At 42.6% G+C, this 14,018-nt stretch overlaps 1 protein-coding gene across 9 annotated transcripts in view; it reads left to right on the forward strand.

Moving 5' to 3' along the window:
• LOC139275034 (phospholipid scramblase 1-like) overlaps positions 1–14,018 on the forward strand; it is a 181,935-nt gene that overhangs the window by 111,589 nt on the left and 56,328 nt on the right. For 8 of the 9 annotated variants that reach the window (XM_070891929.1, XM_070891927.1, XM_070891928.1 and 5 more), the window contains 2 exons: positions 9,285–9,326; positions 12,842–12,881. In XM_070891929.1, the coding sequence (XP_070748030.1) occupies positions 12,869–12,881 (13 nt within the window). In that variant the 5' untranslated portion in view covers positions 9,285–9,326; positions 12,842–12,868. The remainder of the gene's footprint in view (positions 1–9,284; positions 9,327–12,841; positions 12,882–14,018) is intronic. The other variant, XM_070891934.1, reaches the window with a different exon arrangement.

Genomic DNA, 14,018 nt, shown 5'->3' on the forward strand with positions numbered 1-14,018 from the left:
GGAAAAATAATTCTAGAGCCCCCTGGATGTCTAGGGAATTACAGGGGAGGATTAAGAAAAAAAAGAGACCTTATGTCACACATCAACGGCTAAATACTTTAGAATTTTGAGAGGAATATAGAAAGATAAGAGGTAAAATTAAAAAGGATATTAGGAATGCTAAGAGAGAGCACAAGAAATTCTTGCATAAAATTAAGGAAAACCCTGTGATGTTCTATAAATATATTAAGTGTAAGAGGGTAACTAAGGAAAGGGTAGGGCCTATTAGAGACCATGAGGGTAATCTTTGTGAGGAGGCGGTAGATGTTGGGAGGGTTCTTAACGAATACAAAGGAAAGAGGTAATGCAGATACTGCTATAGGAGGAGTGTGATATTCTGGATGAAATAAGTATAGTGAGAGAGGAAGTATTAAGGGGTTTAGCAGCTTTGAAAGTAGATAAGTCCCCAGGCCCAGATGAAATGCATCCCAGGTTGTTGAGCGAAGTAAAAGAGGAAATAGCATAATTTTCCAGTCCTCTTTGGATCTGGGCATGATGCCGGAGGATTGTAGGACTGCTAATGTAGTACCCTTGTTTAAGAAGGAAAAAATGGATAGGCCGAGTAATTACAGGCCTAACATCAGTGGTGGGAAAATTATTGGAAAAAATCCTGAAGGACAGGATAAATCTGCATTTAGATAGGCAAGGATTAATTAGGGACAGTCATCACAGATTTGTTAAGGGAAGATCGTGTTTGACTAACCTGATTAAATTTTTCAGGAGGTAAACGAGGGTCGATGAGGGTAGTGCGTACGATGTAGTATTTATGGACTTTAGCAAGGCTTTTCATAAGGTCCCACATGGTAGACTGGTCATGAAGGTTAAAGCCCATGGGAGCCAGGGCAGAGTGGCAAGTTGGATCCAAAATTGGCTTGGAGGTAGGAAGCAAAGGGTCATGATTGATGGATGTTTTTGTGACTGGAAGGATGTTTTCAGTGGGGTTCCACAGGGCTCACTACTGGGTCCCTTGCTTTTTGTGGTACATATCAATGATTTAGATTTGAATATAGGAAGTATGATTAAGAAGTTTGCAGACGACATTAAAATTGGCTGTGTGGTTGATAATGAAGAGGAAAGTCATGGGCTGCAGGAGGATATCAATCTACTGGTCAGGTGAGCAGAACAGTGGCAAATGGAATTTAATTCAGAGAAGTGTGAGATGATGCACTTTGGGAGGGCTAATAAGGAAAGAGTATACACATTAAGCGGTGGGCCACTTAATAGTGTAGATGAACAAAGAGACCTTGGAGTGCTTGTCCACAGATCCCTGAAAGTAGCAAGCCAGGTGGTTAAGAAGGCATACGGAATGCTTGCCTTTATTGGCCAAGCCATAGAATATAAGAGCAGGGAGGTTATGCTTAAATTGTATAATACTTTGGTTAGGCCACAGCTGGAGTATTGTGTGCAGTTCTGGTCTCTATTATAGGAAGGACGTGATTGTACTAGAGAGAGTGCAGAGGAGATTTACTAGGATACTGCCTGGAACAGAGAATCTTAGTTATGAGGACAGATTGGATAGGCTGGGTTTGTTGTCATTGGAACAGAGGAGGTTGAGAGGAGACCTCATCGAGGTGTACAAAATATTGAGGGGCCTGGCCATAGTGGATAGTAAGGGTCTATTTCCATTGGTGGAGAGGGCATAGTTTTAAGGTGGTTGGTGAAAGGTTTAGAGGGGATTTGAGGGGGGCTTCTTTACACAGAGGATTGTGGGGATCTGGAACTCGATGCCTGGAAGAGTGGTGGATGCAGAAACCCTCACCACTTTTAAGAGATGGTTGGATGGGCACTTAAAGTGCCGTAATCTGCAGGGTTACGAACCTAGAGCTGGTAATTGGGATTAGACTAGATGATCTTTTGTTGGTCGGCGCAGATATAATGATAAGTACTGAAGAGAATAGAATACGGCCAGGGTGATCTCCTGGACTAGTCTTGATTGCCTGGATGGGTCGGAGAGGAATTTTCCCAGATTTTTTTCTTCCTAAATTGGCCTGAGTTTTTATCTGGTTTTTGCCTCTCCCAGGAGATCACATGGCTCCAGTTACATAGAAACATAGAAAATAGGTGCAGGAGTAGGCCATTCGGCCCTTCTAGCCTGTACCGCCATTCAATGAGTTCATGGCTGAACATGCAACTTCAGTACCCCATTCCTGCTTTCTCGCCATACCCCTTGATCCCCCTAGTAGTAAGGACTTCATCTAACAGTTGGGGTGGAGTGTAGATGTTTTTACTATAAGGGGTGTTACATAGAAACATAGAAAATAGGTGCAGGAGTAGGCCATTCGGCCCTTCGAGCCTGCACCGCCATTCAATATGATCATGGCTGATTATGCAACTACAGTACCCCATTCCTGCTTTCTCTCCATACCCTTTGATCCCTTTAGCTATAAGGGCCATATCTAACTCCCTTTTGAATATATCTAACTAACTGGCCTCAACAACTTTCTGTGGTAGAGAATTCCACAGGTTCACATTTCTGAGTGAAGAAGTTTCTCCTCATCTCAGTCCTAAATGGCTTACCCTTTATCCTTAGCCTGTGACCCCTGATTCTGGACTTCCCCAACATCGGTAACATTCTTAACCACTAAATTCCCGTTTTAGTTACAATTATTTAATTTTAAATGATCGGATAATTGTTTTGAGTTATCAGTAATAAACCGCCCTCGAGTTGGAAACTCGAGTTCAGCTGAAAGCAGACCAGCTGCCTTTAGCCCGAATTAACGGCCACTAATGCAGTGGTGTGGGGCGGACTGGTTGGGCTGGGTGCTCTTTGCCTTTCCGTTATTGTTCATGGGTTTGTATGTAACCTTTAGGGCTGCTGATGAAGGGCCGTGTGGCTTTTTGTCGGCTGGCGCTGACACGATGGGCCGAAATGGCCTCCTTCTGCGCTGTAAATTTCTATGTTTCTAAGAGTGAGTATGATAATTGGTTAGTGCTGGAACTGGTGGTCTTTTTTATTATGTCCTTCATAGTGAAGGATTTGAAAGGATTGTGTACCTCCTGCATCTATTTTCTATGTACAGATGGTGGACTTCTTGATGGATCCTTAGTCGTTGAAGGTAAGGCATGTGGCAACAGTGCTTCATGATGGAATAACAGGGGACAGAAAACACTGGTGGGAGTAGTAAATAGGCCCCCTAACAGTAGCTAAAGCATTGGACAGAATATTAATCAAGAAATACCAAAGGTAATGCAATAATCGTGGGCGACTTTAATTTTCTTATAGACTGGACAAATCAAATTGGTAAAGGTAGTCTGTAGGTCGAGTTCATGGAATGCATTTGGGCTATTTCCTAGAACAATATGTCATGGAACCAACCAGGGAACAGGATATTTTAGATCTTGTATTGTGTAATGAGACAGGGTTAATTAGCAGTCTCATAGTAAAGGATCCTCTGGGGTAGAGTGATCATAATACGATAGAATTTCACATTACTTTTGAGAGTGACTTGCCCAAGTTCAAAACTAGAGTCTTAAGCTTAAATAAAGCCAATTACATAGGTATGAAGGGAGAGTTGGCTAAGCAGTGGCTAGCATTTCAATAAATATTTCATTATTCTCAACAAAAATACATTTCATTGAGAAATGAAACTCTACCAGAAATGTGACCCATCCATGGCTAACCAAAGAAGTTAAGGATAGCATTAGATTGAAAGAAGAAGTTTTTAATGTTGCAAAGAATAGTAGTAAGCCTGAGGATTGAGAGTTTCAGAAACCAGCAAAGGGTGACCAAAAAATTGATGAGGCAGAAAATAGACTGATAGAAAACTAGCAAGGAATATAAAAACAGATTGTACAAGCTTCTACATGTGAAAAGGAAAAGAGCAGCAAAAGTAACTGTTGTGGAGTATTAAAAATATAACACTCACATGAAAGGTCTTTTATTGAGCAAAGAGTTGTTTATTAAAACCTGATTAATGAAGGGAGATCCAGCCTCATCAGTACTGTTACTGAGTGCTCTCAACACCGATCTCATGGGACAAGCTACGCAGTTACATTCTTATACAGTTGAGATACAGTCAAAATGGTGGAACTACCCGGGGAAGTGTTCCATTGGTTATTTGCTACCAGTCCCCGCCCACCTACTACTAATACATTGGTTAATACATTTTCAGCAATGTCATTGGTCACTAGCATTACATTAATTTTATTGGTTACAGTAATTTCCAATCATTCTGTTGGTACATTCAGTTCCGGCAACTGTTGCTAGGGAAAAGGTTATAGGTTATATTTCTGTGAATGTTTTCCCAGGCTAACTCTGTCCTTGGCAGATTTCTGGTTACCCTCTGCTTTAAAAGAGGCATTGATCCTGTTATCTCGTGTGACTGGAACATAGTGGTCTCATCTCATTATTTCTGTAAGCTGTCTATATAAATCCTATGGGTGTTCTTATCTCCTAAGAGAATTTCTCTGACCTTCTATGTTCTGCCTAATTGCTGGGATGTGGAATTCAGCTATTCTACCATGAACGCATTTAACCCTTACTCTCAGTCTTTCTTTCTTTATATATTAATTACACCGAATTACTTTACCCCTGATTAAGGTTTTTCGCTCTTACAGTAACCATTGGTCCATTGGAGACTGAGGCAGGAGAAATTATGGGGAATAAGGAAATGGCAGAAACGTTAAACAAATATTTTGTATCTGTCTTCACAGTAGAAGATGCAAAAAGCATACCTAAAATGATGGGGAACCAAGGGTCTAATGAGAGTGAGGAACTTCGTGTAATAAATATAAATAGAGAAAAAGTACTAGAGAAACTAATGGGACTAAAAGCCGACAAATCCCTTGGACCTGATGGCCTATATCCTAGGGTTCTAAAAGAGGTGACTGCAGAGCTGGTGGATGCATTGGTTTTGACCTTTCAAAATTTCCTAGATTCTAGAATGGTCCCAGCAAATTGGAAGGTAGCAAATGTAACACCACTATTCAATAAAGAAGGGAGAGAGAAAACCGGGAACTACAGGCCAGTAAGCCTTACATCAGTCATTGGGAAAATGTTGGAATCCATTGTTAAGGAACTGGTATCTGGGCACTTAGATAATCATAACATGATTAGGCAGAATCAACATGGTTTTATAAAAGGGAAATAGTGTTTGACAAATTTTAGTTTTTTGAGTACATAAAGGGGAACCAGTGGATGTAGTATATTTGGATTTCCAAAAGCCTTTTGATAAAGTGCCACATAAAAAAGTTACTGCACAAGGTAAGGGCTCATGGGATTGGAGGTAATGTATTAGCATTGATAGAGGATTGGTTAACGGACAGAAAACAGAGGGTAGGGATAAACGGGTCTTTTTCAGATTGACAGACTGTAAATAGTGGGGTGCTGCAAGGATCAGTACTGGGGCCTCAGCTATTAACAATCTATATTAATGTCCTCAATGAAGGGACCGAGTGTAATGTATCCAAGTTTGCTGATGATACAAAGCTAGGTGGGATAATAAGCTGTGAGGAGAACACAAAGCATCTGCAAAGGGATATAGATCGACCAAGTGAGTGGGCAGTAAGGAGGCAGATGGAGTATAATGTAGGGAAATTAGGTTATTCACTTTGGTAGAAAGAATAGAAAAACTGGTGAGAAACTTTTAAATGTTGGTGTTCAGAGAGATTTGGGTGTCCTTGTGCAAGAAACAGAAAGCTAGCATGCAGGTACATCAAGCAATAAGGAAGGCAACTGGCATGTTGTCCTTTATTGCAAGGGGGTTGGAATATAAGAGTAAGGAAGTCTTGCTACAATCATACAGGGTCTTGGTGAGACCACACCTGGAGTACTATGCATAGTTTTGGTCTCCTTATCTAAGGAAGGATATACTTGCCTTCGAGGCAGTACACTGGATTGATTCCTGGGATGAGAGGGCTGTCTTATGTTGAGAGATTGTGTAGAATGGGCCTAACATCTCTGGAGATTAGAAGACTGAGAGGTGATCTCATTGAAATGAACAAGATTCTGAAGGGGATTGACAGGGTAGATGCTGAGAGGTTGTTTCCCCTGGCTGGAGTGTCTAGAACTAGGAGTCACAGTCTCAGGATAAGGGGAAGGCCATTTAAGACAGAGATGAGGAGGAATTTCTTCACTCGGAGGGTTGTGAATCTTTGGAATTCTCTGCCCCAGTGGGCAGTGGATGCTGAGTCTCTGAATATATTCAAGGCTGAGATAGATAGATTTTTGGAGTCTGGGGGAATCAAGGCTAATGGAGATCGGGCAGGAAAGTGGAGTTGTGGTCGATGATCAGCCATAATCTTGAATGGTAGATCAGGCTTCATGGGCCATAGGGCCTACTCCTGCTCCTATTTCTTATGTTCTTATGGTGGAGGATGTCTATCATAAATGGTCTTCAATTAGATGGCGGCAAGTGTCCCTCCCAGGTGCAACCGTCTACCTAGAACAACTTGGTGATCCACCTCCTTCTCAACCTCCTCCTCTTCCTCTCTCTTGTGGCTCCTAAGCTTGCCCCTCTGGTACAGTTGCTGCTGGTAACAACTAGTCTCTCATGATCGCCACATTGTGGAGTGTGCCGCAAGTTACCACAAATCTGGAGCCCTCCTCACCCTCCCATCCCTCCTCTCCTCCATCAGCTGGTGCTGCACTGCCTGGTCTCATTTCATCCTCTTATTCCTCCTCCTGACTAACCCCTCCTTTTCTCCTGGTGACTCTTCTGAGGTCTTCAATAAGGTACAGTAGCACAGCACTCACTCTCGTTGGGTAAAGTTCTCAGAGAATTTCCGGAATAAATATTGATAGAGCGTTTGTGAAGTCTTGACAAAGTTTCCCAGAAAGTCTCTTGATGTGTATCAAAAGTTCTCTTCAAACACAGTGAAGTCAGTCGATCTCCAGCAGCAAGTGAACGGTAAAAGCTGAGCATGGCTTTAATTAGCTCTTGCAATCCTCAGCAACAATTTATTTTCTCCAGTTCACTGTTCTGCTTAGGACAGGTTGTTCATTTCAGCCCTAGCCTGCAAAATTGCACATAGCCTCTTTCATAAGCATCAGGAGCAAATTTAATTGGTCACCAGTGCTTTAAGAGACAGCCATTACTAGCACACGCTTAAACTCCTTTACTAAGCTGGCATCTTGGCTAAAGGCAGGATAACCAGGCAATGCAGCTCAAGACTCTATCTTCACCACCTCGGAGACTGTTTAGCACCTAAAGCATCCAGGGAAAATAGTCTCCAAGAACTTACTGAATCTTTGGTAAGAGTACGTGTTATGTCTTTAGATGCTCTGATAATGACTCCACGAGGCAATGTATTGTACTTGAACTGTAGTGACCTTAGTCCATTTAATGTAACTCCAGAGTGAGGATCACACATGTTGGCCTGCCTTTTATACTAGGCCTGGCATACCTGTGCAGGTAACCTACAAGTCTCCCACTGCACTGACCACTGGTGGCACACCTTAGTGACCATACAACTGGTGTACAAGTTTCCCATGGTAGTGTCCTCTGGGGCACATCATATGTAATAGTACAGGTAGTAACATGTCTAGATACATGACAGTACGGAATGTCCATTAACACCACTGTCCGTCAATAAGTTGCACTGTGTCAGCCATTGAGTTGAAGGCAGGGCAGGACTTACAGTAAACATGACTTTTACAGCAAACAAAAGCTATTTGCAGATTCTATTTTTAAAAAGTTTGTAGCAAACAGGAATCACGACCAAAACTGCAGCAACTTCTCCCGATAAAAGCAGGGTCATTTCTCCAGCAAAATGCAGTGAGTGGAGGACAGTTACATACAGATTATGTGCGTAAAATCAATCATTACAGTAGTGATCCAGGCATGATTGATGGGGGAATTGCCCAATCATCTCCATTCTGGCCCAGATTAGTGATGTCACTCCATGTAGCCAACATTTTAACCCTTGGTTCGTATTGATTTGGCACACAACACTAGGGTGTAAATTCAGTGATTCTGCATTCCTACATAGAATTTGGGCCATAACTCTAAGCCACACTCCCTTTGAACACGGCTCAACACTGGGAATGAAGGATCATATGGCCCGATATTTATTGGGATTTGTCTTATGAGCAGGGGGAAAGAGTTTTGGCTGGGGGGCTGTGGAGACTCCACAGCGTGCATCTTGTTTTCCAGCAGGTTCCCTCCCAGAAGCCAGCCTGAATGCAGGCTTTGCTCCCTGTCGGGCGGAGAATGCAGCGAAGGAGGCCGCAGCCCAAGGGTGGTAGGGAGCCTGCAACTGAGTTGGTGGGGGGGGTCACCGATCCCGGCCGGGGGGGCGGGGTGCGTGCTGGTCTGATGGCAGGCAAGCTTGGTGGGCTGGAAGGAAGCACTCCTGCTCCTCTTGGCCCACAAGCAGTGTTGGAAAGGCACTTGCCTTTCTACAAAGCAGTCCTCACCTCCCTTTAGCTGTCAGGTTACCTGTGGCTTGGGAATCCAGCTGGCCAAGGTTAGACCTGGCAGTGGGTTGGTTGCTGGCCCCACCCCCATTCAAACTGAAAGAATGCGGGTTGGGGACAGGTTTAAAATTTAAAACATTTTAACATCCCACCCAGCTCCAAATCACCCATTTTGGGGGGTTAAAATTACCCCCTATGTTTATCTATGTACTTTTTAACAAAGCTAGCAATTTGCTATCATATATGGAATATGAGAACAATAATTATTGATCTGTTATTATGAACATACCAAAACCTTAATATCTATAGTCAAAACAACCAAGTAACAAAACATGCAACTGAATGTCGAGGAATTTATAATAGCATATCTGATGACAGCTTTAATGAATCAATAAATAAATTCTGTGTATAAATAATTGTGGCCCCTTTTGGTGGTGGGGTGTAACGAGACCTCTCACCTGGTCACTGTGCTGCTTTAAATGCCCTTTTTAAATAGTTAAGGAATGTATTTTTGTTTGCTATGTTGTAGACCAATCTTCATTGCTTCTAACCCTGGTGCAGTTATAGTCTCTGTTCTCAAAGAATTTTGTTCATTGTCTGATTTATTGTGATAAGGAAGCTGTTAAAAGATGCTGATTCAGGATGGAAAATGCGTACTTAATTCTTTTTCCAAGACAACCTCCATGTCACATTAGTATGTAGAATGAAAGCTGCAGGTTTGAAGACCCCTCATCTCAATACAATACAGAAATTTAGTATGTATTTTAGAAGTTCTTAACTTCTATAGGTGAAATTTTGATCTATATTGGACCATTTGGCGAAGCATTCCTTTCTGGTGGTTATAAAATCTAAATTTTTGAATTTAATCTAAATCTTACTCTTTTTGCAGAGATTGTTTTAAAGATTTTGATGAGCATACTTGTTCTAATTGGTAAGGCCATTTCTAACTTTATTTTCTAATTAAAAGAAAGTTGATCCTTTACTTAATGGTGTAACCTATGTTTTAATAGATCAGGAAATCACGTTCATTTTATAAACCATATCTATTTGAGAAACTAAACACACACATTCATTGTCCTGATAAAGACTTTCTAAATCTCTTCTTCAATCATTTCTTTGAGAGAGGAATTTGACCCTTTAAATGGTGTAAACTTAGAAAGGTTTCTCATTATCAGTAATTTTGACATTATTATTAACCTGTAGTTTGCCAGCATCTACAGAAAATTCTAGTATCCCTAGGTTAGCCACCTTATTTGTGATTTTTAACCTCCTTATGATGAAAAATCAATGCTGCTGTAAAATGAACCTGTACATTGCTGTAAAATGAACCTGTACTCCTAACAAACGTTTAAAATTTAAATAAAATGTAATGTTTTAAACATTTCTGCTTTCCTCATCTTTATTTTTTTCCTGTGTTTCTCCTATTTTTTTTACTGTTTTACTTATTTTACTGTTTTAGTTTCTACATTATTTCTAAAAAAATATATGCATAATTTAACTGTTTCAATATCTATTTTTAAGTTTAAACATCAAACTTGCCTGTTTTTTCTCTGGAATCCTGTCACCCAGTGTGTCGATGGGACCCACTTAATTAAATGCTGGCATTGAGCTTGTTTGAACGCTCTAATTTGCCAACCATTCAAGGTTCAGGACATTCAAGATTGATCATGAACAAAACTAAGAAGACTTACCTGATTGCTTCACCGTAATGATATAATTTGCCAGCAGCCTATCTAAAATAATTGAGTTTCCTCATTTTGAATAGATATGCAACATTGTAACCTATGTTTTAATAGATCAGGAAATCACATTCATTTTATAAACCATATCCAGACTTTTTATTGGGCAAACTGAAAAACAACAACAACTTGTATTTATATAGTGCCTTTAACGTAATGAAACGTCCCAAGGCGCTTCACAGGAGTATTATGAGAAGAAAAAATTTGACACCGAGCCGCATAAGTAGAAATTAGCGCAGGTGACCAAAAGCTTGGTCAAAGAGGTAGGTTTCAAGGAGGAAAGAGAGGTAGAGATGCAGAGAGGTTTAGGCAGGGAGTTCCAGAGCTTGGGACCTAGGCAACAGAAGGCACAGTTACCAATAGTTGAGCGATTATAATCAGGGATGCTCAAGAGGGCAGAATTAGAGGAGCGCAGACATCTCGGGGGGTGGGGGGGGAGAGAGGCTGTGGGGCTGGCTGAGATTAGAGATGGGGAGGGATGAGGCCATGGAGGGATTTGAAAATGAGGATGAGAATTTTAAAATTGAGATTGCTTAACCGGAAGCCAATGTAGATCAGCGAGCACAAGGTTGGTGAGTGAGTGGGACTTGGTGCAAGTTAGGACACGGGCAGCCGAGTTTTGGATCACCTCAAGTTTACGTAGGATAGAATATGAAATATGTGGAGTGTGGTGGAATAGGCACGTCTAGAGGTAACAAAAGCATGAATAAGGGCTTCAGCAGTGCATGAACTGAGGCAAGGGCGGAGACCGGCAATGTTACAGAATTGGAAATGGACGGTCTTCGTTCTGCTGCGGATATTTGGTCAAAAGCTCATTTCAGGGTCAAATATGACACCCAGGTTGCGAACAGTCTGGTTTAGCCTCAGACAGAAGTTGGGGAGAGGGATGGAGCCATTGGCTAGGAAATGGAGTTTGTGGCGAGGACCGAAAACAATGGCTTTGGTCTTCCCAATATTCAATTGAAGAAAATTTCTGCTCATCCAGAACTGGATGTTGGACAAGCAGTCTGACAATGTAAGCCTCTTTTGAAGAAATATGAAAACTATAAATGGCATAAGTTTGTAAAAAATTCATAAATATAGAAATCATTCATTTTTCCATAATATTTTTAGTGAGTTGTGAAGGTTGAAATATATATAGGCCTGGATTTTCCTGCACTATCCTGCCCCAAATCATACAGGTAAAATTTGGCAGTACCACTCGCGAGGCGCGAGACTTTGAGCCAGGCGCAGAAGTCTCGCCTCTCATGAGAAATTGGGGCTACCGCCCCCGAAAGGAAGTGGAGGGCTAAATCAAGTGTTCCACTTCCTTTCTGGGGTGGTAGCGGGGCGCAGTGCTATGCACTAGGCCGAAGGGCCCAAGCTACATACTCTGCAGCAAAAAATTAGTCCTACCTGGACCACCTGAGAGCGGGGCTGCTGTGCCAACAGCCCGGCACTCAGAGTGCAGGGCTGACCGATTGCGGCATGGACCCCGCATTCAAAGCACCGACGGTGCGCACAAAAAAATCGCCACTTTTTTTTAAAAACAGTTGCACACCTCCTCTTTAACTTTCGCTCTGGGTAAGGCCATCTGCCCGGTATGAGTCTGCTGAAACTGGTGCAGCTTCGGATGTGATACCCAATTTAGCATCCGGGGTGCTTACAGGGCGCTGCGCACGGTGATGCAGTCAACATTGCCAGCACAGCGGAGTGGGGTGCTACGAGTTACCGCTGCCGCGAAATATCCGCTGAATTTAGTGGGAGTCGTTAGCGGTCACAAAGCCATTTGCACCCCATTAGCGCCCACCGGGGGCACCAACGGGAGGTGAAAATGACCTGAATTTCTAGGCCTTAGAATCTTGCAGCTCAGTAGAATGTCGTTCAGCGCATCGTGCCTATGCCAGTTCTTTGAAAGAGCTATCCAAGTAGTCCCACTCCCCTTCTGTTTCCCCATAGCCCTGTAAATTTTCCCTTTTCAAATATATATCAAATTCCCTTTAAAAAGTTACTATTCTATTTCCTCCCTCCTCCTCTCATTTCTACTAGGATGGCCATCTTTTCCGTGCCCATTGAATGTAAATTATGACTGGCGGGTGAACCTGACAATCTACCCCATTTCCCTTGCTTTGTGCCTATGCCACTTCCGCTCACAGAGACTGCCAGGAAGGGGTTGGTGGTAACCTCTAAGGGAGCGACTGGTGCCCTTTTTAGGGAATGGGAGGGTTCTGTAGTGGACACACTACCATTAGGTCGCATACCCTCTTTAGGTTTCATTCCTGGCTGAGATCTAAAAAACCTGTCTGTCTCTCTCATTTGTGAGACTCTATTCTGCCCCCCTTTTTACTTGTCCTGTCTCTTCTATTGCTGCACCACCAAAAAGTTTGCTCTGAAGCTGCTTTGGTTTCTGCTTGCTGCTGGGAACCCCATAGGTGTAGCCTGCCCTGCTTGCTCAACGACCTCCAATTCAGGAAATGGGGTTGGGGTCAGGGTGGAAGTCCTGCCTTGTCCCTGCTGGGGCAGGTAAAGAAATTCCAGGCCATAGGATCTTTTGGCCTAATGCAACTTTTTATGACTATTCATACTCCTAACTGGAAGGATGATTTTTGGTAGATTTTGATTCTTAAGTTGGGTAATGGAAAAATAGATAACAAATATTTATAATTATTAATCTTATTTACCAAATTATAATTTGCCATCTTAATTTTTTTTCTTTCCTTCTTCACAGATACTTTTCAGTTAAGGAGCTCTCTTTATGGCTGCTCAAGGTGAGTTCAGCTCCCTGTTATTTATGTGCAGAATATGTACTAAAGGAATGGATCTAAAATAGGTTGGGAAAAAAAACAACTTGGTATTAATAGTGATTTTGAAATGTTTCTCAAGAGTACTTCATTTTATAATATAAAGCTGATTTCTTAATTCCACCTTCTGCTGAGTCAGTCACAGCGATAGGTGTAATGATATAGAATGAATCCTGGGGAAACTGGACTGGCACCAACTGGGTTATCTCTCAGTACTTTGTCTTTAATAGCCTTGAGTGAGTTGTGTGTGTATATATATCCTGAACTTCCCATTTGATAAAGATGTGGGGGGAGACATTGGGCTACTTTGCGTATCCAGTTAGCGCCCCTGGGGAAGCAAATGTGTTTACGACAGAGCGCAGCGAAAACAGTGCCTCTCTCTAAATTTGGAGGGAGCTTTGTGGCGCCGGTAACATGTAGCGCCCCGCTTTTCTGCGCCCAACGATGCTGATATCATCACCGTGCGTAGCGCCATGGAACAAAAATTGGCCCCTGCCCCCAGGTTTAGTGCTTGGTGCTGATGACGTCAACAGTTGGGTTTCAGTCAGATGTCAGATGTCAGATGCTATTTGAAGGTGCTAGCATCTGGTGAAGTTTTAGTCAGCCAATAATGTTTCCTTCTTAGTTTCAAACAGGCCACCTCCTGCAACCAGACCTTGAGCCGCAGACCAGGGTGAGGACGGCTCTCAGTGGCAGTCAAGGTCACCATCGTGCTCAATTTCTATCCAGTGGATCCCTCCAGTGTGCAACTTGAGAAATCTCCAACATCTCCCAGTTTTCAGTACATTGCTGCATCCATGATACAGATGCTCTTGAGAGAAGAAGGAAGAGCTACATTTCCTTCCACATCATAAGAAAGAAACAGCATGAGCGTGCATGTGGCTTTGCCAGGATAGTGGGCTTCCCCATGGTGCAGGGTGCTATTGACAGCACCCACGTCGCTTTGTGGGCACCGCATAACAATCCTGAGGTATTCCATAACCGCCAAGGCTACCACTCACTGTGCAATTGGTGTGCGCCCACACACCGAATCCTCACTGTCAATGCCCGCTATCCTGGCAGCAGCCACGATGCATTCATCCTGCGCCAGACTGGTGTGCCAGC

Source organism: Pristiophorus japonicus, chromosome 10, assembly GCF_044704955.1.
Source record: "Pristiophorus japonicus isolate sPriJap1 chromosome 10, sPriJap1.hap1, whole genome shotgun sequence".
In the NCBI taxonomy this organism is placed as follows: Eukaryota; Metazoa; Chordata; class Chondrichthyes; family Pristiophoridae; genus Pristiophorus; species Pristiophorus japonicus.